The 24,156-nt window shown below is 36.9% G+C and overlaps 2 protein-coding genes across 4 annotated transcripts; one reads left to right on the top strand and one right to left on the bottom strand.

Annotated features, from left to right (window-relative positions):
- The first annotated feature begins 51 nt into the window (after positions 1-51).
- On the top strand, positions 52-11,167 carry vsnl1b (visinin-like 1b). 2 transcript variants are annotated; one of them, XM_058399438.1, is made up of 4 exons: positions 52-174; positions 6,819-6,983; positions 7,616-7,831; positions 9,056-11,167. In XM_058399438.1, exons 2-4 carry the CDS (start codon positions 6,822-6,824, stop codon positions 9,251-9,253), a joined length of 576 nt encoding a protein of 191 aa, XP_058255421.1. In that variant the 5' UTR covers positions 52-174; positions 6,819-6,821; the 3' UTR covers positions 9,254-11,167. The 2 variants fall into 2 exon arrangements, with proteins under 2 accessions (XP_058255421.1, XP_058255420.1); XM_058399437.1 differs by lacking the exon at positions 52-174 and adding an exon at positions 4,134-4,462.
- On the bottom strand, positions 10,433-22,177 carry smc6 (structural maintenance of chromosomes 6). Of its 2 annotated transcripts, none has more exons than XM_058399436.1 (27): positions 21,962-22,177; positions 21,409-21,561; positions 21,189-21,306; positions 20,093-20,198; positions 19,852-19,988; positions 19,632-19,693; positions 19,464-19,544; positions 19,192-19,293; positions 18,988-19,107; positions 18,809-18,904; positions 18,468-18,614; positions 18,304-18,392; positions 17,831-17,995; positions 17,465-17,643; positions 16,975-17,176; positions 16,453-16,567; positions 16,065-16,228; positions 15,569-15,704; positions 15,196-15,276; positions 14,934-15,104; positions 14,714-14,851; positions 13,445-13,590; positions 13,223-13,348; positions 12,897-13,002; positions 12,426-12,578; positions 11,632-11,729; positions 10,433-11,554 (listed from the first exon to the last, which is right to left on the bottom strand). In XM_058399436.1, exons 2-27 carry the CDS (start codon positions 21,547-21,549, stop codon positions 11,485-11,487), a joined length of 3,249 nt encoding a protein of 1,082 aa, XP_058255419.1. In that variant the 5' UTR covers positions 21,550-21,561; positions 21,962-22,177; the 3' UTR covers positions 10,433-11,484. The 2 variants fall into 2 exon arrangements, with proteins under 2 accessions (XP_058255419.1, XP_058255418.1); XM_058399435.1 differs by having other exon boundaries at positions 17,831-17,998; positions 21,962-22,176.
- Positions 22,178-24,156: the final 1,979 nt, after the last annotated feature.

The following is a 24,156-nucleotide window of genomic DNA, read 5'->3' on the forward strand; positions in this document are numbered from 1 at the left end:
GTAATACTGTCAAGCATTGTCCAGCCCACAACACACACACACACATACACATTTGCAGTGTTGTGGTATACGTATGTGTTGCTTGGAGATTACAGAAAAGCCACATTTGCAATAAGGACATCTCTTAAGACATCTCTGCCCTAGGATCAATTACACAGTGTGTTTCCATATGGGGTAAGAGGATGCATGCAGTTATTTTTTTTACACTACTAGCCATTGCACTTTTCTGTATCTGCAATGAACGATTGCAGACCTTAACTCTTGTGAGATTCCAGATACCTTCCTTCATAACTGGACTTTCACAGGAGTCTGAGGGCGGTGGCTGTTTAATGCAGAATCATGCTGAAATCTCTGAGCAAGATGGTAATTCATCTGTGTCTGTGTAGCCATGGCAAAGGAGCTGCCCCCCACCCAACAGCTGAATACATTAATCTAATGAGATGTCTGCAGTCTGTGTGCTATGCAGCAGGGTAACTCAAGTATCCTACCAATAGAGAAAAGCACCATAGAGAAAAGCAGGAGGAAATGCACATGGACGAGAAACTCCTATAGCTAAATACGGTCTTAATAATAAAACACTGTCTAGGAGATAAGGGTAAAGAAGCGTTAAAACAATCATGGACTGCTTAATAAAAAAAGAAATGTGATATCATTTTGCTGAATTCGTTTGCATTTTGGAAATGTACAATTTATTCATACAACCCTGCCTCATATTCCTGTGTTATATGTCCTACAGGTCCACTTTATATTTTTGTATGTATGCTTGTTTGATTATTATTGCCTAAATAATATCACAGGTATTTATAACATTTAAAAGCATGCTCTCTCTCTCTCTCTCTCTCTCTCTCTCTCTCTCTTGTAAGGAAGAACAACGTGTTTGAAGATGAATGAGTGTCATCTGCATCATTACATACTATATTACAAATTTCAGATGACACCCCTTCTTCAGATGTTTTTAAACACTAAGGGTCTTAAATTTATACATTTATGTCTTCATAAGGAAACTCAGATATGCCACATTTGGTATCAAAGGGTGCTTTTGGTATCTCTAATGACATATCACTCACTAGGTAGCACTTTGACTATTTATTCATAGTCACATGTATATCTACTGTTATGACTTACATAGCTAAGTATACAGTACATTATACAGTGTAGATCAATGCATTATGCATAAATATTATTAATGTTGCAATTTCTAAGCTGATCTTCTCTGATCCGATCTTGACATTTGTTAATATCAATAAATGAATGGAAATACTCGGATTCAGTTGGGTTAAGGCAGCTAATGAAATTAAGAACAGTCACATTTTTATTCAAATTGCGGCACTGTATTATCCATTCATGATCAAAATTTGAAGTAAGTACATGGTTTAATCATTGCATCAATATCGCTTTTTGTGTTCACACATAACTTTTGCATAATTTTGGTATCATGATCCACTGCCAATTCCAGCAAGATAAATAATAAGCAGTGTGTGTGTATGCAGTCAGCACTTTTCTTTCTGTTGAATACAGTGTGGTTCTATCTGTCTCTCTGCAACCATTTAAGTCACCAGTTACCAGCGGATAATGTGGTTTAGCCATCCCCATTATGGCTACTCTGTGATTCTGCCTTATTAATTCATTCTATCAATCTATATCCTCCTGTGGGTATTTCTCATGCCACGAGTTATCCAGCAACACATTTCCCAGCACTTTCAGTGAGCAGGTCACTGCTCTATTGCTCTCTCGGTCTAATGGTTACTAAAGCATCTTCTCATAAATGTTACAAACATGGAAAAATATGAAATAGAATTAATAAATATGTAATCATCATATTGTAAAGATTTCTGTTATTTTTTATTTTATTTTTTTTACATGTGGTCTGCAAAGGATTATGATTAATCAAGAATATTCCGTATAATATTCACCATTTGATTGTAGGTTTCTTAATTACCTTTCATTTTAACTCAGAATCTACCTTTTGCTTTCACCTCACTGGGCATGACTGATATGATGAGAAACTCCAGCAATTTTTCCTTTGCTGGCATGATTCAGACCCACTTTTTCTCCTATATGATATTGTCACTGTAAATCAGCACAAAGTTATTCTGACTGATCAACTTTGTCCTGTAATGAACCATTTCTTTCCTTATGAGACTGGTCACTCACTCAGTGGGCTCAATGAAAGGCTTTGATGTGTGTGAAAAATATGCAAATAATATGTTATGGACAACTTAACCCAGTTGGAAAACTATGTGATGTATGTGACAGCACTCTCCAGTATCATCATTAAAACACCAACTAAGAAAATATAATTTGGAAGAATGGTGCCAGATATATAGTACTAGTGTACCACAGAGATAGAAGTACTTCCTGTTTCTCAGGAAACCATGTACAATGTGCTTAAGATTTATATATATAGCTGAAGTTCAATTCAGTTATTAATGAATGATTGTTGTATTATACACAACATGTCAAACCTTGATTGGATGAATAACAACAACAGACGACCACATCTTATTCCAGTCCTGTGAGCCAAAAACAAGAATCTGAGAGTGGGCACAGGCTAACTGAAACTGGACAGTTGAAGATTAGAAAAAATATCTCCTGGTCTTTTTCAATACTACAACTCTCCTGTTTTGGTGATCTTTTCCCCATGATAGCCTCAGATTCATACAATCTGCTCTTCTACTTTTGTAACTCATCCACTTCAAGGTTTGATGTGTTCTGAGATGCTTTTCTGCCCAACACGGTTGTAAAGAGTGTTAATTTAAGTTACTATAAACCTCCTGTCAGCTCAGAGCAGTCTGGTCATTGTCCACTGATCTCTCTCATCAGCACGGTGTTTCAATGTGTCTCATCAACAACAAGGCCTGCAGTCACAGGAAGATTTTTGTTTTTTGTACCATTCTGTGTAAATCACTGTGTGAAAATCCCAGGAGATCAGCAGTTTCTGAAATACTCAACCCAGCCAACATCTGGCACCAACAACCATGCTACAGTTAAAGTCACAGAGACAATTTTCCCCAATTCTGATATTTGATGTAAACATTAACTGAGCTCTTGATCTGTATCTGCATGATATTTAGATTGTGCTGCTGCTATACAATTGACTAATCAATAACTGCATAAACAAGCAGGTGTTCCTATTAAAGAGGACAGTGAATGTATACACAATGTGTACATTATTTGTATATTATTGTATATATTGTATCTATACACCGACCAGGCATAACCTTATGACCACCTGCCTAATATTGTGTTGGTCCCCCTTTTGCTGCCAAAACAGCCCTGACTCATCATGCACTGTGTATTCTGACACCTTTCTATCAGAAGCAGCATTAACTTCTTCAGCAATTTGAGCAACAGTAGCTTGTCTGTTGGATCGGATCACACAGGTCAGCCTTCGCTCCCCATGTGCATCAATGGCCGCCCATGACCCTGTCGCCGGTTCACCACTGTCCCTTCCTTTGGACCACTTATAATAGATACTGACCACTGCAGACCGGGAACACTCCACAAGAGCTGCAGTTTTGGAGATGCTCTGATCCAGTCATCTAGCCATCACAATTTAGCTCTTGTCAAACTCGCTCAAATCCTTACGTTTGCCCATTTTTCCTGCTTTTAACACATCAACTTTGAGAACAAAATGTTCACTTGCTGCCTAATATATCCCACCCACTAACAGGTACCATGATGAAGAGATAATCAGCGTTATTCACTTCACCTGTTAGTGCTCAAAATGTTATGCCTGATCAGTGTATATGTGAACGCTTATTTTCCATATCAGAATATAAACCTTCAGGATTCATCAGTGAATCACTGGCTAGCCTGTTTTAAATTAACCAACCTAAGTACTCCCATATACTAACCTCACACTAACATGAGAATTGACGTCACTATTGTAGGTACCAATATAATTGTGCCTGCATCCCCCTTTTCAACAATTAATCAAATATATATTAATCAAATATAAGACTGTCAATAGTACTGTTTTGATGTCACAGATTAGGGTCCCATGCAAGTGCTGTACCATGAAACACCATCTGCCTCCTGTTCAAGCCATACCTCCTACCTCCTACCTAAACACTGACAGCATGGCAACATAACGGTTAATGTGATGTTTGCATGGAATCCTGAGAGCAGGGAACGTTCAGTTTGCGCAAACTCGGAAAACACGCCGAGGCTCGCTGGCGCAGCGCAGTATCCGCTCATTTCGTGATGCTCGGTGCGTGGCGCGTGCGTGGCGTCGCGTAGCCCAGCGCAGTGTGTGCGTTTGTGTGTGTGTGTGTTTGGAGAAGACGGATCTGTCGCTTCGAAATTACATCCACACTCACTTGGGGAAAGGTGTACTAAACGAAGTCGAATCTGAGGAGTCTGACTAGGTGCTCAGGCAAAATCTTAAAGGTCCCGGGCGAATCGTTTAGCACCAGTAGCCTACTCACTTCCACTAAACCCAATCCCAGTTTACTGGAAGGTAAGACGCGCTTGTCTCTATACAAGATGTGCAGGAAAATTGATCTGATTGCAGTGGAATGTGTGTATTTATTTATTTTTTTTATTCTGGCGAAAGCATCATATAGCCGAGATTTAGCCTCCATCCCTTCCTAAGACGCAGTAAATGAATGAATGAGTGGCTGGGTGTGTGAATGAGTGAGAATTTTCACATGTAGGTTGTGACTGCGGTGCGTGGCCTGTTTTCCGCACACCGCATACGTGTTTATTATGTGATCAGGATGCTGCTTTTAAAAGCCAGTTAAAGCTGAAGAAGACATACAAGCTACAAATGGACCTCGGTGGTTACTGGCTGCTCTGCATATGTATGCGCCTTGCAAATCTGCGTCGTATTTCTGCTCATTTAGCGTTAAACCCAAGCGGGGCTTGGAAAGACAGTCTAAATAAAACCCCCCCTCAGCAGCATCCTAATAATTCGTGATGCTCGTCCAGCGCAGTGGCATCCATAGACAAACGTGACTGCGTAATTCTCGCAGCTCTGACCAATTTCAACATCTTCAAAATGGAAGACGTGATATAGGATGCTCATTTCTGACATGCTTAGGGATCGAGGTGTTCTCATACGTGAGATTTGTGTAATATGTACACAAGGCTTTGGAGGAAATATAGACAATTACCTGTTCCGCTTTAATGACAAGTGTGTGCTTATTTTTAAAATCACAGATGCTCACTCTTTTCTGTGCATGGCGTTAATTAGCCGAGTCGGTGTGTGTGTGTGTGTGTGTGTGTAGTGTTGGACTGAATATATCGCTGTGCCTCCTAATGGTTTCCATTCTCAAGGTCATTCACCGAGCGACTGGAGATTGAAGGAGCCCTCAGCGGTCTTACATAACGGCCTGAGGTTTAGTTACCGGTGCAGCATGATTAATACAACCATTACTGTTTGATGGTTAATTAGCCATTTTTAACCACTAAAGCTTTTCCTGCCTTTGCTCTGCGTGCGCAATGCTACAGCGCTCCACTTGTTACATAATATTGCGTGCAGGTTAGGCAGCAAACAGCAAACGAGCCAAATGAAATGGTGAGGAGACTGTAGACAGGCCCCTTCTACCAGCCTCTGTGAGCGTGTTACTGACTATATGGTGAATATTTATGTGTATTTAGAAATGTTTTAGAATAGAATGTAGCATATCAGTTTGAATTATTTATAAAAGAATAATAAATATCTTTGAAGTTTATGTATATTTTCCCTCTCCCTGCAAATAGCAAACAATAATATAACACACACACACACACACACAGAGAGAGAGAGAGAGAGAGAGAGAGACAGATTTAATAGGCTGTCTCTCTCTAGATGTTCAATATATTGACTATACAATATTGAAGGTTCTGCATGTTTTCTAGGTCCCTGTTTAAATGTATGCAAATTGGTGATATTGAGCATGTTAACTGATTTAAAATAATTAAAAAAAGGTCCAATCTAAAGCAAGCCTAAAATGGTTTTGCACAAACTAATGAAGTCCATGTCAGCTGATAAAGAAAAAAAAAGGAACAGAGCAAATGTAAATATTTCACTCAAGTTGTTGTCAATTATATACGTAATAATAAAAAAAGTTCTTAAATTAAATTAGAAAATAATGCAAAATAGTTTTTTTTATTTGTTTTCGACTTCAAATCCAATTTTATGTGTATGTGTGTATACAGATAGCTTCTATATAAAGCTCAAGGACCCAACAGTGGCAGCATGGTGGTGCTTGGAGCATGGAGGTTTTAAACTCACAACCGTCCAGTCAGTAATGGAGAATCACTGAGCCACCATTTACTCATGTGACAATCAATCTGTAATTTTTTAATGTGTAATTTAATGTGTAAATAATGTAATGTCTGAAGCATAAATTGAGTATAATCTCATCCTGTTACTGATTAATTATGTAATGTGCATCTGGTCAGTAGGCCCATTCAAGATTACTATAACACTTCAGAAGCCAATCAGTCATAGCCAATCAGACATAAGTGCGATTTGTTTGTGTACCACTAATTTGCCACTGCCACATCTCTGCCATACAGAGTTTTGTAAATTAATTCATAAATGATGAATCAATGATTTGGGACTATATATTTTTCCATTTTAAATTCTTCAAGGAATCTTGAAAGCACCCAGTATGGGTACAAATTAAAGAATCCTTCACAGCCCTGCTTATAATGTACACTATTGTTTGGTCCCAAAAAACCTTCTCCTCAAGAAATGACCTGATTTAAGAATTTTCCATTAGTGACTATAGAGGAGCGTATAGGATATAATTTCCCACAAGTCTGTTCATGATTCATAATTCATCACAATTCAGATGTATCTAAACATATTGCTCTTTCTTACAAAGATCATGGGGAAACAGAACAGTAAGCTAACCCCTGAGGTGATGGAAGACCTGGTGAAGAACACAGAATTTAATGAACATGAGCTCAAGCAGTGGTACAAGGGCTTCCTGAAAGATTGTCCTAGCGGTAAACTAAACCTGGATGAATTTCAGCAATTGTATGTTAAGGTGAGTAAATCTGAAAAGTCTTTCATTAAATTGACATATATCTTACGTAATAGACTTGTCTATCAATTGCCGCAACGTGGCCCAATATAATGAGATAGTTACACGCTTCACTCGGCGAGAATCCATCCGAGGTTCAGCTGTAAAACTAGAACAGCATCATAATATATTCCACAATGTATAATTTACCTGAATTACACACTTCATTACACTCACCTAGGGTCTAAATTTATGTTGTGTGTTTTTTTATTTTTTATTTACTGTAATAATGTGATGAGACATGCTCCTGAAAGGATTACTCCTGCATTGCTATTTTTACATTTTGAAGTTTGCTTTTACAGTAAAAGCCTAGTAAACCATCTAGTTACTGCATTTGATGCTCATCATCAAGATGATTTGTCTATGTGCATACCTCACTGTGGGTGTATCTGGAATGTTCCATGTATTTAACACATTCTGATCATCAGTGCTTTCAAGTAGATTTTCCTCGATCCGAGAAGTGAAGAATGTCAGCACTAATTTAAAACAAAGCTGTTATTCTATGATAGTGATACATACTGAATATGCAGGGGATCACATCACCTTAATGCACCTTATATAATTACAATGAATATAATTCAGCTTGTTTCTTGCAGTTCTTCCCTTATGGTGATGCATCAAAGTTTGCACAGCATGCCTTCAGAACCTTTGATAAGAATGGGGACGGTACTATTGACTTCAGAGAGTTCATTTGTGCCCTGTCCATCACATCACGAGGAAGCTTTGAGCAGAAGCTTAACTGGGCCTTCAACATGTATGACCTAGATGGAGATGGCAAAATCACTCGAGTGGAGATGCTGGAAATTATCGAGGTATGCGTACATTTCACAAACTAGTTTTTGCGTTTATCTTTACAGCATGTAGTAGACAACTTTATCCATAGTGAAAGAAGATGCCCTTATCTAGACCTGCAAAAGTTTTTAAACCAATTTGATTAAACTTTGATTTCCAGACTACATTATAGTTCTGGATTTTCCGCTAGTGGACATGTGACTTGGTGGGTTATGATACTGAATTGTTTCTTCTTTATGTAGGATTTTCAGCATTAACAACATGGATATACAAGTTAGAAGTCATGATAATTTGAACCGGTTTAGGTTAATCTGTTTTTAAACAGTTTAAAACCTAATTCTTTTCAGACAGGTGCATTTTCATTTGCAGTGGACATGCGAACATTGCTTTGTTTTGAGAGCCCGTTGTTGGCAGGCATACAGTTTAAAGTCAGATCAAAAGAAGAAGGTTTTTGTTAAAAGAGGAAAAAGACAATTAATAAAAAAAAGAAAAAGAAAAAAAGACAGAAGTATTACAGAAGGATCCATGAGGATGTCACATACAACTGGCCTTGTAAGCCATAAATGTGAGACTTGAGTTATGTTTATTCAATTAGCTGATGTTTTGTCCAAGACAGAATCCTGAATCCTGTTTCAATATCAGAATATTTTCTGATATTTCTGTAAGAAAAAATTCTATTAACAGAATTCTATTAATTATTAATAGAAGTGTCAGGTCATAAGTTTGCATCATAATACTAATCATGTTTACTAATGGCACAAATGCTTTTGGCAGCAGATACAACAAAATGCATTGAAGCTTACTGTATCGTTCATAAGATTCAAGATTCAGTCATTTATTTTGATATGCACAGTAAGACAGGCAGTTACACTCTTCATGGTTATTCTGCATTCCTTCTGGTCACCAGCAAATATATTAAATTAGATATTAAATTACATATAGATATTAATTAGATATAGATGTCTTCAAGGGCAAGGAGTGAGAATTTCATTTGATTGAAATTAAACAGAGAAGTCTAAAAGGTGCCAAAATAAGGTGAATCGAAAGCTGGCTCTGGTTCAGGCATGGCTTAGATCAAACACGGGTGCCTGTTTTTTCATACAAGCATTATACAATCATTTTTGAGAGTAAGGATTACTTACCAGATACACAGCAATAAATTATGGGGAGAGCAAATGGAAAGGTTACATTTTGGCTGGCCATGAAGGGGATGAAGATATAACATGTGTTCCCTTTCTTTAAAGGCTATTTACAAAATGGTTGGCACTGTGATCATGATGAAGATGAATGAGGACGGCCTGACACCAGAACAGAGGGTGGATAGAATCTTTAGCAAGATGGATAAGAACAACGATGACCAAATCACTCTGGATGAGTTCAAGGAAGCAGCGAAGAGTGACCCGTCTATTGTACTGCTTTTGCAGTGTGACATGCAAAAGTGAGGGTTTGCATTTCAGCGCGCTCTGGACTGAATATGTTGTAATGTTTTATTCGTGTTCAGCCAATTTCCACAAGATTACGACGAAGTATATTTGGACTATTCAGATGAACCTGCTTCTTGTGGTTGAAAATCTAGTATGCATGAGAATGTCAAATGCTAAGAGTTCTTAATATAAATCTTAATTTAATTTCAAATTTGCAACAATGTACGGTGTGCAAACTAAATGAGCCATTTTCATTCTTCCATTGTTAGTCAGTGAAGTGCTCCACAGTAGGCATCCCATTTCTTGCTACACTGCTTACAGATCATATTTACCACAATAGCTACTGTATTTCCTACGGTGGTTCAGGCAGTAAAAACAAAATGTCACACTAAATGTTTCAAGTTCTATCAAAACAGTATGATCTTAAAAATCAAGGAGGGTAGAGGGGTTAAATTAGCCTCCCAAATGTGCTTGTACCTGATTATAAATGTAAGTTATTTGCATGCATGTACTAAGTGTAAAGTTTAATCTTTATCTCTTCTTTTGGCAACCTTGACAAAAAATATAAGGAGGCCTTATAAATGATAACATTAAAAATACTAATGATGTGCGAGATTTCCATGTGTGATTCATCAGCCCATTAGATATCTTCCCTTGGATGCATGTTTCTCCCAAAAAACCTACAGTGTGTATTTGTATAAGCTATCCGTAAGGGCAACGATATATTGTGCATCTTGTCTTGGACCAATTTAGCTTTTATGTGTAAAGACTCTGAAAGCTGAAAACTGATATACACACAGTTGACTTTTTTTTATAAGCTACACCAGTGTGGCTTAGACACCAGAGACACCGTTCCTAATAAACTGGCAACTGTGTATATATCATTTTTAGCACACACCAAGATGGCGGTGTACTAGGTACTATTTCGATGTATCCATTAAAGTGACAACTCCGTGTCTTAAACAGATATGTAAAACTGGATTATAAATGACAACTGCCCAACCACATTACATACATTGCCTTTAATTTACACATTAATCATGTCAACGTGTGTGTGAATGAACGTGAGTGAGTGATTCATTTTGACAAGTCAGTTGTCCCATGTTTGTTCTATGGAGGACTGTAATAAAGCTTGTCCTCCCCATAATCAAGAAGCAATCAACAACAAATATGCTTAGTACAGAAATTCACTCTAAATGGTGTTTTTATTGAACTGTTTTTTTTGTAAAATATTTCTACACTTGACATTTCAGTTAATACTGTTTATACAGTAACAGAAGGCATCTTGAGGAGAATTATGAATTTTGCCACAAAGTAATTTAAGCCACAACTTATTTTAACCACCTTAAAACAAACATATAGTTACTCACATACACGAAATCAGTGACAACTGCAAGGTATCTTGCTTAGAAGAATGTGATGTTTCTGTAAACAAGGTTATGGGCCGAGACGTTTGTTAAGGTGCATGCCATAAATATTGAATGGTCTTATCTCACACTAAAAGAGGGTTCCCCTTCAACATCAACTGTAAGAACCTGAAAAATTAGGAATGTATTATGCCACTGATATCGATAATTTTTGTTTGCACAACTGGGAAACGTGGTGTTGCTGTTTTCTTGCTTTCCACAAAAAAGAAAGAATCAAGCCAATGCATGTCCTATGAGGCTCAGGATGCTGCGCAGTTTTATCTCCTGAGCTCCTTGTAGAAAATAACAATAATGTGTTTGTAAATCCCAAAATTCCAGGTGTATATCTTTTCCATGTAAATATCTGTACCTAACATGAAAAATGAATGATCAAATTTAAATTTGATTGTGCAGTATGTTGTTTGTGTTTTATTTGTGGCATGTCTTAAACACACTATGTAATGGTTGCGCTGACAACATTGTGTGATTCCAATCAATAAACTGTCTATGGGCTGTTTTCACTATATACAGTGTGTGAATAAGTTGTGTATTTATTAAAAAACAGTATTTAATAAAAAACAAAACAAACAAAAAAAACAGTACAACTGAAAAACAAAAGGATACTATCATTGACCTAAGTGGCCCGGAACCTTTATCGCTTTAATATTGCTTTCTGATATTTAATGTTTTTTTAAAACAACTTTTATTTAAGCAGCTTTTAATACAACTTTTCTGTAAAACCGCTGACGCATATTAAAACTTATGAATAAAACGAAATGCAGAAACATTAAAAATATACATACACATATACTATATAAGTGCAATCCCTTCTCTTGTCAAATCCTAGGTCTCTGTTTCTCTGTCTGGATCTTGCAACTGGTGGATTTTAATATGAGAACTCTTAGGCAGGTGGCTGTAGGAAAACAGAATAGTTTAGTTTCATGAATCTTATCATTATATGACAACACTGAGGTGCCTTTAGTTCTTTACCTGGTGGTCAGAGGAGTGATGAAGATGAACTGTCGGAGATGCTGACGCTCAGAGAGCTCAAGAAGCAGGTCCAGTGAGATCCGGCGGTTGTGCATGTCCTGCATAGAAAAAAAAAAATCGTCATAAAGCAAATGGAATAAAAAAAACAAAAAAAACAAACAAATAAGTAGCCATTCTTGAGTTCCAAGCAATCCAAAAATCTGGACACACTAAATACATATTTGAAATTAGTTATGATCAGACAATGCTTCCTTGAGTTATTGTTGTTATTTTATATTAACCAAAATACATGTAGAATTTACAGAAAGATACTGAACAGTAGTCACATACACTTATGTGACATACATTTATACTGTATAGTAGTAGAAGTTCAGCCATGGAAAGTTTATTGTTTTGACAGCAATCTCCTATTTTAGCTAAGAATATTATGTTCTATTTGATCAGTTTACACATTAGATGATCGCCAACTATGGCCAACCTGGGAGAATTTTGTAAGAATTAGATAAAACACTGTCTGGTTTTCATAAATCATTTACATTTTTTGGTGGCAAATTATCCAAAAGTTGCATTACAAATTAATCCACAAGAGCAGAGGAGGGACATGCTTATATGACAAAAAATAAATCCACAATTTAGTTGATCACCTAATTGAATTTGCCAGAGTAAGTTGTTGAGATGAACTGACTGCCATATAAATACATTTATCAATAATTTATCAGTAAACAACAGCATTGAACCAAGCATAAACGTATACACAGGTCACACTTTAAAGTACAGTAAACAATTTGTCTTACCATGTACACATCAAACTCATCCAGGCATCTAAATGGGGATTCTGTGATCTCCCACAGAGAAAGAATAAAGCAAACTGTGGAGAAGGAGCGCTCCCCTCCAGACAGAGAGCGCATGTCGTTAACGCTGTCATTCTCCCGACCTGGTGGCTTCACCTTTAGCAGACACAAATCAAACAAATCTGGTCACACGTAGCATGATACATTAGCAACATACTTATTTCTGAAGTAACATTATGCAATCAAATTTTAAGATAATTAATTTTTTAGGACAATACATACATACAATATAGCCATTCCAACTGATACAGCACATACATTCCAACTTAAGAGTATATATATATATATATAGTCAGTGTGACATGCTAATCATAGAATTGAGCCCTTTAGTGAAACTGAATTATCCTGGTTAGGATTATCATAGTTACTAAATGTAGAAAGACTGAAGTTTTACACATTAGAAACAGAACATACTGAAATGGAAAGAGTTTCATTGTTGTGATCAAACATCATGGACCCACAGCAGCGCAGTTTGATAAGGAAATTGTTGAAGTATAACTTGCATCTCACTGAGAGGGATCTGTCAGAACAGCACACCAGAGACATTTTGTACATTTTCTTTATTTATTCAGTGATTGAACTAGACAAATTATTGCATTTCATGGCAAACACCTTTTGGGAATGGAAATGTTGCTATTATTTAATTTAGTCTATAAATAAACATCTACCACATTGGTATTATATTGTAATATATTAAAAATATATATGTGTTTCCAATCACACAGCAAAGCTCTCACTACCTTCTCAGAGTTTTGTATCGAGCCTGCCTGTCAGTCATGATGTTGTCCAGACGATCAAAAAATTTCTTCAGATCTCTCAGCTGACTGGATTTGTTTTTATAATTACTGTAGGCCTCAGCGTACTCCCTGAGTAATGAAGACCAGATATCATAGGGTTATTTTTTATTAATGAATTTAAAAATATCCATCAAGTGATAAAAAGTAGTGTAGAAGTGTGTATACCTGATCACTTGTTCCTGATTGCCATGGGTGATCTCTTGGGAGCTGATCTTCTGGTGCAGACGTGTGATCTCTGTGTCGATGCTCTTGGTACTCCGATCAGGACGCTGAGGATCAGGGCAGATTTCTCTGGCTTTTGCTTCGATGTCCTAATGAAAAGGAGAGAAAAGGTGACAGTGAAGTACATTTATCTTTGACAAGGTGACAATTTTTTCACACCTTATTGGTAATGTAGTCTGTTATCCACAATGAAAAACTGTTACTGTTATCTTCCAGCAACAGCTACTGTTTGTTGCTGACAATCTCAGGCAAATCTGACATCTGACAATTTTTACCCAAATAGTGATATTTTTTACCCTGATAATTTTTACCCAATAGTACATTTTCCTCCATAAGTTATGCTTAAAAAGTGTCAACAGTGTCAATACCCTCCATAATATTATCCATATTAATAAATATAAATATGCATAATAAGGTAAATTGTTCAGTCTCTGCGTGACAGCAAATCAGAGAGGAGCAGAAGTTAACACTGGATTTTCTATTAATATTACACACTCCCAATAACCAGCACAACTATCCTCAATTAGACAGAAATACCGCATGGACCACGATGATCACCACTATGGAATATATTTAGATACCACCTAAAAATCCCAACCAGATGCGGCTGCGGACGCAGATACACAACAGCTTGATTTATAAAGCTTACAAAAAGATCCAAAACGTGAGGCAAAAATGATTTCGAAAAACAGCTAATGGTCAAAGGCAAACAACATAAACAGGGCATGGCATGGAACAAAACTGAGAAAACCAGGCTGAAAATTTAAAAAAGGAGAAAGTCATTGACTCAAGGAACTGCTCAGTAATGACTGACACACAACACAGAGCATACACTTTGCCTAGTTAACATGAGATCTTGTATTGAAAGACTAAATCAAGGGGCAAACTGAAAACACTTGAATGTAATCAAGACACACTAGGGAGACACGACATGAACCAAAACAAAATGCACATGGTGGCAAACAAACATATGGCAGCATGCAAATATGTTCGTAGTGCTGATTGCTGAGAGCTGCATGCAGAGAGGGATACTTCTTTGTCATTGATGTTTAGGATACATAATGATTTGAACACACGCTAAAAGGAAAAAACTCTGTTACATATTTCAGCACAGAGACGTTAAGATTTTCTCCACAGGGACAGTTTTCTAATAAAGTTTCTTAAAACATCGCATTAGATAAAAATATATTATGTATTATTACTTGTTGATACCTGTTTTTCCTTTTCTCTGCAAGTGAGGTTCTCTCGCATGGCTTTTATATTGCCCTGATGCGTCTTGAGCTTCTCTTCCAGGATCTTGAGGGTCTGTTCGAATTTGTTGCGTTCAGCCTCAGCTTTCACTTGTTCCTCCTGAATACAAAACAAGCAATTTCTAGTTGATTGTCATGAGCTGATTTGCAAGGTTTGCCATAACTTAGTTATTCCCACTGACCTTCAATTGCTCAGTTTCATCTGACAACTGCTCTCTTTTGTTTTTCACATCTCTGTATTTCCGATCAAGGTCTGTGATTGCCTTATTATGCTTGTCCAGTTCACTTTTTGCTACTTTTACATTTTTTTTCTCTAGCTCAATCTTCTGCTGATTTTCTTGACCATCTTCTTCCTTTAGACATCAGAAAACATTGAAATCTATTCAGTCAGTGAATTTATAAATGGCTCGGGCAAATCAACATCACCGAACACAGAATACATACCAGTGAACTGACGTCCTCAGTCTGCGTCTCCTCAACATTCTCTAGCTCGATTATTGATGCTTTAACTTTATTCATACTTTCCTGTGCATGAACACAACATAGAATGCATGTAAAAAATAAAGCTGATACAATGAAATCCCCATACAATAGCTGTGCAAGAAGCAACCCTGGGGGAAACTGGGAATTAGATGAGTTAGAAAACTAATGAATCTGAGAATGTTAAAACCTAAACAAAGCTGTATAACATTAATAAGAATAAGAATTTTGAAAGGTTGAATATTCATACTAGAATATTGTAGAATATTTCTATTACTTGGCAACATGTTCCTATATATACAGTTGTCACTAGAGTATGTACAAACTGAGAATGTACCTGATTTTTTTTGCATGCTATTTTGGCACTGCGCAGCCTCTCCTCCATGGTCTGAATGTCCTGCCTCACCGAGTGTAAGTGAAGCTGAAATCTGTTGAGCTGAGCCTGATAATTTTCCACCTCTGACTGCACCAGACTGTACATTTGGAAAAGAAAAAAGCAGACAATACATTCAATCAAACCTATACATAGATAATATCCTTATCTATTATGATGTACCAACAGAAAAATCTGAAATGCAAACATGAATTGCATATTGTTATAGAATTTTAAAATCGTAACTTGTATTTCGAAATCATGCGTTCTCTTTCTATGCACTGGAAGAAAATATGAATTACGCACAGGAAAAATATAACAAATCACACATTAACAAACAGCTACTCACAAGAAATTTAGCAAAAGTAACTAAAAACAATTACTATTATTATTATCATTATTATTAATGTCTTTCCAAAAGACCAACATATCGTCTTAAAAGTAAAAGAATTTTACTTGCCGAATTTCTGCCTCTGGATCCCCACTGAGGTATTTAACCATGACTTCTTGTTCAGGGGTGTAATAACGATTGGTATAAACCTGATCACCATCAGCAGTGAAGGCCTCACGACAATTTCCAGGGGGCCTCTGCATTTGCATGACTCTCCTGGCAACAGCACTGTCCTAGCATGTCGCAGTTTATAATAAGCAATCTCACTTTTAACAAATACCATTTTAAAAATCATAGAAGTTATATAATTCTACTAATGAGCACTACAAACTAAAATGCCATAATTAATTTAGCAATAACAATAAAATATAAACAGATAATAATTAGATTATAACTATATATCTAGATATTCATAATGTTAAATAAAATGTAAGGCTCTAAGTATTAATCTACTTACTTTGATGATAAGAATGCACTCGATGTTCCGCATGTCTATTAAACAATTAGTGATTACAGGACTTTCAATGATGAGAGAGTCCAAAACTGATGGGAACTCTGGATGATGTACACCTCTAACACCATCAAAAACAAGAAGCAGAAACATAGCAGTTCACGACTACATTTTCAGACAGCATGTAAGCACAATTTATTTGTGCTGCAATCCTCATCAGCTGACATCCAAGGACCTGTAACTACCTCCCACTAATGGTGCTATATTTACAAAATGTTTATTCTGCATTGCTCTTTGAAATCTAATCCTGGACTTGTACAAAAGGAAATCTGAGAAGGGTGTCAGCTAAACGTATTTTGACCTGTAGTTGTATTAGACAATACAAGTATCAATTGTTCCTGCACACCTACACATTTGCTGAAAATTATTTGTAATGTGTTCAGAGTAAAATGTGTATTATTGTCCTTTTAGTTTAATACGACTTTTTTTTTCGTTCTGTGTTACTTAAACAAGAAGTGAAATACTAACCGGTGTTGAACGTTGTAAACGTGTTCTGTGAAAGAACACACCACAATCTGGGGTCTGCTGCCTTTAGAAAAATGTGGAGCCATCAGCTCCTGTAAGACCTTTTCATCCTTGTAATTGTCACAGCAAAATGTTTTCATGAAACTCCGTAAGCAACTTTCCACAGCCACAGCCAAACTTGGATCCTTAAGTCTGATGCATGCACCTGGGGGGAAAAAGCAAAACAATTATTTCAGCATTTTTCATTTTGTTTAGTAGATCACTTGATGGATAATCTTTTAAACAAAAGGTTCATCAAATCAAGGTTAAAGAAAACATAGTCCATGACATCTATCCAGACCCTTAACAAATTAGATTTCTGATTCAAATCCCCTTACTACTATCTGGTACTGTCCCTCAGAATAATCATGAATTTTGTCAAATATTGAAAAAAGAAAAAACCCTTGGCTATACACCTGTCAATCCTGTAAACTTTTATAAATAAACTTGTCACCTATTGGCCCCACAGGTTTCTTAATGAAGCGTCCTTGAGCATGTGCTTTGTTTATTGACTCCATTAGTTCTGGCATACGATCACCAAATCGTCTCAGTCTGTTGGATCTGCTGGCAGTCAGTTGGTTCTTTCTCTTCAGTTTGGACTCCAGAGAGACCTGGATGTTTTTTTCTTCCATGCTATAATAGAAGAAAGTAAAGCAAGATTTTCATTCTTTCTGAAAAACATCTGTCATCACATGCCACACTTATTAATCATCCTCCTAAATGCAAACAATAAAGCATTATTCTGGAATTATTTTTCATGCCAGCTGACATGCACCAAGCTGCTGGAAGTTACCTAAAAGTTTTATAGGGCCAGTTTTACCTTAGCTTGTCATATTCTTCCCTTCCTTTGAAAAGGGCCTGCTGTTTCTCCATGATTTCTTGATTAAGGGTTGTAGACTCCATCTCAAGTTTTTCTAGCTGCTTTTTCAGAGCAGATATTTTCTTTGTCCGCTGTGTCTGCTCTGCCTCATGGTTCCTTCTCCTACTACTGCCAAAAACAATGGAAAATGCTCATTAATTCAGAACTGGCAAAAAAAAGAGTGACAACATGGGACATGGGTGTTGTCAAGATAAGCTTTACTTAATTAATAGTCAATGGGCAACACAAAACACTGCATTACTCACACAAACCACATAAGCTTAATAATAATTATTATATATATATATATATATATATATATATATATATATATATATATATATATATATATATACACATACATATACACACATATATATATACACACACACACACACACACATATATATATATACACACACAGTTGAACTCACCTATTATTTATTTTATAAATTCTCTCCTGCAGAATGCATTGCTCTTTTTCTAATTGTTTTAATTTGTTCTCAGCACGAAAGTACACCACCTAAAAGCAACATAAAAATTCAATACTAGGCAAATTTGAATGTTTCATGAAACGAAATCAGGAGGTCAGTCTTACTTCCTGGTTCTTCTGATCTTTACTTTTGAGCTTTGCATCTTCTTTCAGTTTTCGGCATTCCTCTGCTAAATGTTCATCGTCCTCTTTCACTTTTCCAAGCTTCTGTTGGATATCCTGCAATTTCTTTTCAGCAGAACTAATTTTACTCTAGAAGAGGAAGCACAGACCTTTCAGAGTGTAGAAAAAGCCATATATCCAGAATATTTGAGCTTTACAGATGGCATGAATAACGAAATGCCATCAAATTCAAGCATGAATATCGTTCTTCTTATTTAAATAAATCCCTTAAAAACAGAGTGTTCGGTTCAGGAATTCAGAAGTGGTGGCTGTGCATCACATACCCGACAGAGCTGCAGCTTCTGTTCATTACGTTCATCGTTCTGTACTTTATCAATTTGTTCCTTCAGCTGCTGTACTTCTCTCTCCTTTTCTCCCACCTGGTCAAATAAAGAATGTTTACTATCTAATATTTAATGTCATATTGTTCATCATCACCAAGCAACCAGGAGATAAACCCTACCAGAGCCCACGCCATCTTTTTCTGTAGCTCTTCTAAAGTCTGCCTCATTTTCTCAAGTGTTGCTAGATTTTCATACTTTTCTTTCTTTTGTAGAAACAACTGTCTGAGATCTCGCAGACACTAAAAATGCATAAAACAACAGCTATTAACCAAGTTATAATACTAGATTATAAATTTCCTTAGGAAACAGTAACACTAATTTACCTCCTCCTGCCTTTCTACTTGTTCCCGTGTCAAAGCTTCGGTCTGCTTGATGTGTATGTAGTCTCTCTTCATTTGCTCTAGTAGAGTGGCCTTCATGAAAAACTTTAAAAACATGAGACAATAACTCTGTTAACAAATCCACAGGTTGGGGATTTAATGAGGTCTAATCGCAAGTTTAAACACAACACACAGCAAATGTACCATAACATCAACTCATTATAATTAACTTTGTTTTAATTCTTTTAACAAGCAAATAAGAGATATTTTATTACTTTGTACTTATCTGCTTCGCTTTTTGAATGGAGGAATTGTTTACTCATTTCCTGATTTAAGATCGAGACTGGATTGTCAACCTGTAATAAGTAAAATGACAGCTTGAAACATCAACATGGCACAGGCATAATAATAACCTTCAGTTCTTTGCAGAAATCAAAAACTACCTGTATGTTGAAATGGTCCAATATTGCTGTTAACTCTTCCTTTTTAGTGGAGACAATAGACCCTGAAGACAGAGAAACACTGAGCTTGTTTTTTTGTTAAAAAAATTTATTAAATATTAATAAATAAAATATTATAAAAATAATAAATTAATAAATTAAAATATTGCTTAGCAAAAGAACAATTAATTAATTAAGTAATCAATTAAATGTTTGTTTTTACCAGATTTGTTCTTAATTTTGCATGTCCTGCAACCATCGCTGGTAATCCTTTGTTCAATAGAGATGCAATCCCCATATACATCACCTTTATAAGCATCGCTTCCTCTGTTTCTCAATTTTACTGTAACTTCTGCAGAGCTGGGTATGGAATGACATAAAAGCAGAACATGGCAATTCTTTCAGTGTGAGTAAGAGCCAGGTACATTTTTTTTTTAAATAAAGAAAAAAATAAAGAAACCCACTTTTCTCCATATTTCACAAAACTCTTCAAAGCGGCTCCTCTGTTGGTTGTAGTTGCTTTACCACCCAGGCCAACGATGAGCGCAGTGAGGATAGCACTCTTCCCACCTTACATTGACAATAACAAATATCATATACCATTATCAACAATAACAGCAGATATGTTTATGAATCTGAATATGATTTTTCCCCCCCACGGCACATGAACATAAACTAGTGTGTGGATGCCTGACCATCACAACCAGATGTGCTTTCTAAAAATCCTGTGGTTGTTCATTTAAATGGTTCCCTCCCACTCTTGGCAAAACATGTCTTCATTGACCTCGCTTAGTGCAACAAGCTATTGTCATGCTGCAATATGTTCCCAGGCCTTTTCATTCCAGTGCAAATATTACGAAACATAAAAAGAGATTTTATATAATTGTGTGCTTCCAATTTTGCAACAGGTTTGGGAAGAACCAGATATAATTGGGATGGTCAGTTTTATAGACACCCTTGACCATACAGTTTATCTACCTATTTATTAGTATTTGCACACTAATTCAACTGCAGGCTACTACTATTTTTGCACACTTCAATCTGTCTCCTACTGTTGCTATATATAAATATGTCTACAAACATCTATGTTATAAGATACCACTGGTTTACAGTTTCTCTTGTTCGCACATTTCTTTTCGGCGCTATGTGTCCTTTACTGTCTTGTGGTGGTGTTTTTTTTTTTTTTGCATTTTCTGTTTCTTTTGTCTTGCGCTGTTTGCACACGGAGCACTTAATGTAGCTAGGACAAACTTTCTGTCGCTAGCTCTGTGTCGTTGTTTCTGTTCTGTAGCTATATGTTGTCTATGTAGCACCAGGGTCCTGGAGATACGTTTCATTTCACTATGTACTGCGTCAGCTACATATGGTTAAAATGACAATAAAGCTTCTTGACTTGACCTGACCAACTTCAGGGAGTACTTTGATGAACATCCTCACTTACGTTCTTTGAAGTATACTTAAGTGCACTCTACCCCATCGCAAGCTAAAAATGCAAGAGTGTGCCTTTAATTGAACTAGATATGACATAAAAGTGTAAAGAAACGTTTTGACCGTCCTTACTTCCATTATTTCCAACAATAAAATTAACATTTGATCCAAACTGAAAAGGGCCAAGCAAGTGATGACTCATGAAATTCTTCAGAGTGATGCTCTCAATAACACCAATATCTCCAGCACTCTGAAACAAACAACAACAAATAAACAAACAAACAAAAGAGTAAAGGTCAGTACAGTGAAGAGAAAAGTATAATTCTGTCAATCCGTGAAATAAATGACAGACCGAGGTAGAGAAATGGTGCTCTGGATAAAAGCCTGTTTCCTCATCCATGTCCTCATCCTCTTGGCCATGTGTCGTGCCCTCTATCCTGCGGGATTTTGCAGGTCTTTCAGCATGCTGAACACTCGTCTTTCTTTTATTCATCGTGTAAACAGGCTGGAAATTAAAAAAAGGAAGTGAGTTAAAGTGTATATGGATGTGCTTTGATTAACGTTTAGCTCAACTCTCTATGACCAAAGTGACACATGCCAAAATAAACCAGTCCACAAGCTATTTATTAAAACAGCTCGTTAAATATTGTATTATCGCTAAACACAATATATTATTCCGCATGTATTTAACTGAATCACATGAAGGGCAGAATAAACAAAGCTTATGCAAAAACTATGGGCGCCAAATAGCGTCAGTGCCGTCATGGCTGAAAACGAAACATTCCGCAGGATCCCGCTACAATGACTTCACTTCCGACAAGTGTGAAAACCTTCATAGCGTAGATTCGTATAATATTCGTGATTTAAAACTTATTCAGTGTTGTATAATATGTAAACAAACTTACTCCACTTCCCTGCGCCTGGAAGCGAAGGTCTTCCCATTACTTTGCCGCTTCCGGCTTAGAAACGGTTGAAAAATACGGGCGTGGCCTGGGCGGTAAGCATGACGTCACCAACCCATTTTCATAATATGGGCAGCTGTCCGTTTGTCAGGACGGACTTTTCCACTTCCCCCGGTTTTCGTATGTACTTTATTTTGTGGCACGACGACGCTTTTTGTAGCAATGAAGCCTTCCCTCCGAATGTATCGCAAACAAAGTTCATTGTTTGAACTTTTCAATAGAATGAGCACTAGTGCCATCTGGTGGTCAACAGGAAGTGCAACTCCTACTGTACACTGCAGAGGGGTTGGGGTTCCTACACATTTGTGTGCATTCCAATGGCCAAGCATTATTTATTTATTTTAAACAATAAGTCACCTAGTAACACTGCACGTATTACTTAAAGAAGAAAAAGCACCCCCTTCTGTCTTCTGGTATGTTGGCAAAGCTAATCTCTAACACATATAAATACACATTTAGTACTGACATTTTACCTCCTATTTGTTGATATTAGTTTAAATCAGGGCTGTCCAATCTTATCCAGAAAGGGCCAGTGTGGGTGCAGGTTTTCATTCCAACCAAGCAGAAGCTACACCTGATTCCAACCGGCTAATCAAGTGATCTTGGCTTTCAGTAGACTCAGGTGTGGCTTCTGCTCAGGTGGAATGAAAACCTGCACCCATACCGGCCCTTTGCGGATAAGATTGGACACCCCTGGTTTAAATTGTCCAAACTGTAACTAATCCAGTCACACAACATGGTACCTTCTCTTGTAAATGAACTGAGTCTGATTTCTGTCTTACTTAAGGTGGAAAATGCAACCTAAAACACAGTAAAAAGTATTTATACTGAGATATTACTCATGTGTTTAGTGATAGTACTATTTCCTGATGCTGTATATTTATTATTTTTGTAAAGTTTTCGTAATCTCAGCTAAAGTAATCATTAGCGCAAATTATCTTGCCATTTCACACAAGAAAGAAGGATCTCAAACATCAAGTTTTGCTGTTAGCTCCTGAAAACAAAGGCGCAAGATATGCTTTCTCAAACACCACTGCCCAGTGTTCAACACCATAATGTAGGTTAATGTAGGAATCCTTTTTACCAAAGTGAAAATAGACAAACACCACTAAAATAATTCTAAACTTGAAAAAAGAGTTTTTGCTGCACTATATTGCCAAAAGATTTGGGACACCCTTCCAAATCATTGAATTGAGGTGAAGTTTTCAGGGGTTGGGCTTGGCCACTTTGTTCCATTAAGGAGCATTAAGGAACTCTTAATGCTTCAGCATACCAAGACATTTTAGGCAATTTTGGGGATGGCCCCTTCCTGTTCTAACATGACTGCACACCAGTGCACAAAGCAAGGTCCATAAAGACATGGATGAGTGAGACTGGTGTGGAGGAACTTCACAGAGATCCTGACCTCAACATGATGAAACACCTTTGGAATTAATTAGAGAGGAGACTGTGAGTCAGACCTTCTCGTCCAACATCAGTGCCTGACCACACAAATGCGCTTCTAGAGCAAAAAAAAATGGTCAAAAATTCCCATAAACACACTCCTAAACCTTTGGAAAACCTTTCCAGAAGAGTTGAAGCTGTTCTACATGCACAGAGCGGGCCAACTCCGTATTAAATTCATGTACATGTAAAGGCAGACATCCCAATTTTGGCCTGGCTCATAGTTTCTGCTCTAATTCATCCCAAAGGTGTTCTATCAAGTTGAGGTCAGGACTCTGGGCAAACCAGTCATCAAACTACACCAAACTCCTTCATCCATGTCTTTATGGACCTTGCTTTGTGCACTGGTGTGCAGTCATGTTGGATTAGGAAGGGGTCATCCCCAAACTGTTCCCACAAAGTTGGGAGCATGAAATTGTCCAAAATGTCTTGGTGAAGCCTTACGAGTTCCTTTCAGTGGAACTAAGGGGCCAAGCCCAACCTCTGAAAAACTACACCTGAATTCAATAATAATAATAATAATAGAGGGGTGTCCCAAAACCTTTAGCAATATAGTGTATAAACTAGGGAATGAGGCAATAACAGTACATGAAGCCTGATAAATACTAGATAAATTGTAATAATTTCAGATGGACTAATTTGGTTCTTTGTACCTGAGCTGTACCTGAGATTGTATCCTATGGCCATGCCACATT

Source organism: Hemibagrus wyckioides, linkage group LG09 (assembly GCF_019097595.1).
Source record: "Hemibagrus wyckioides isolate EC202008001 linkage group LG09, SWU_Hwy_1.0, whole genome shotgun sequence".
NCBI classification, from domain to species: Eukaryota; Metazoa; Chordata; class Actinopteri; order Siluriformes; family Bagridae; genus Hemibagrus; species Hemibagrus wyckioides.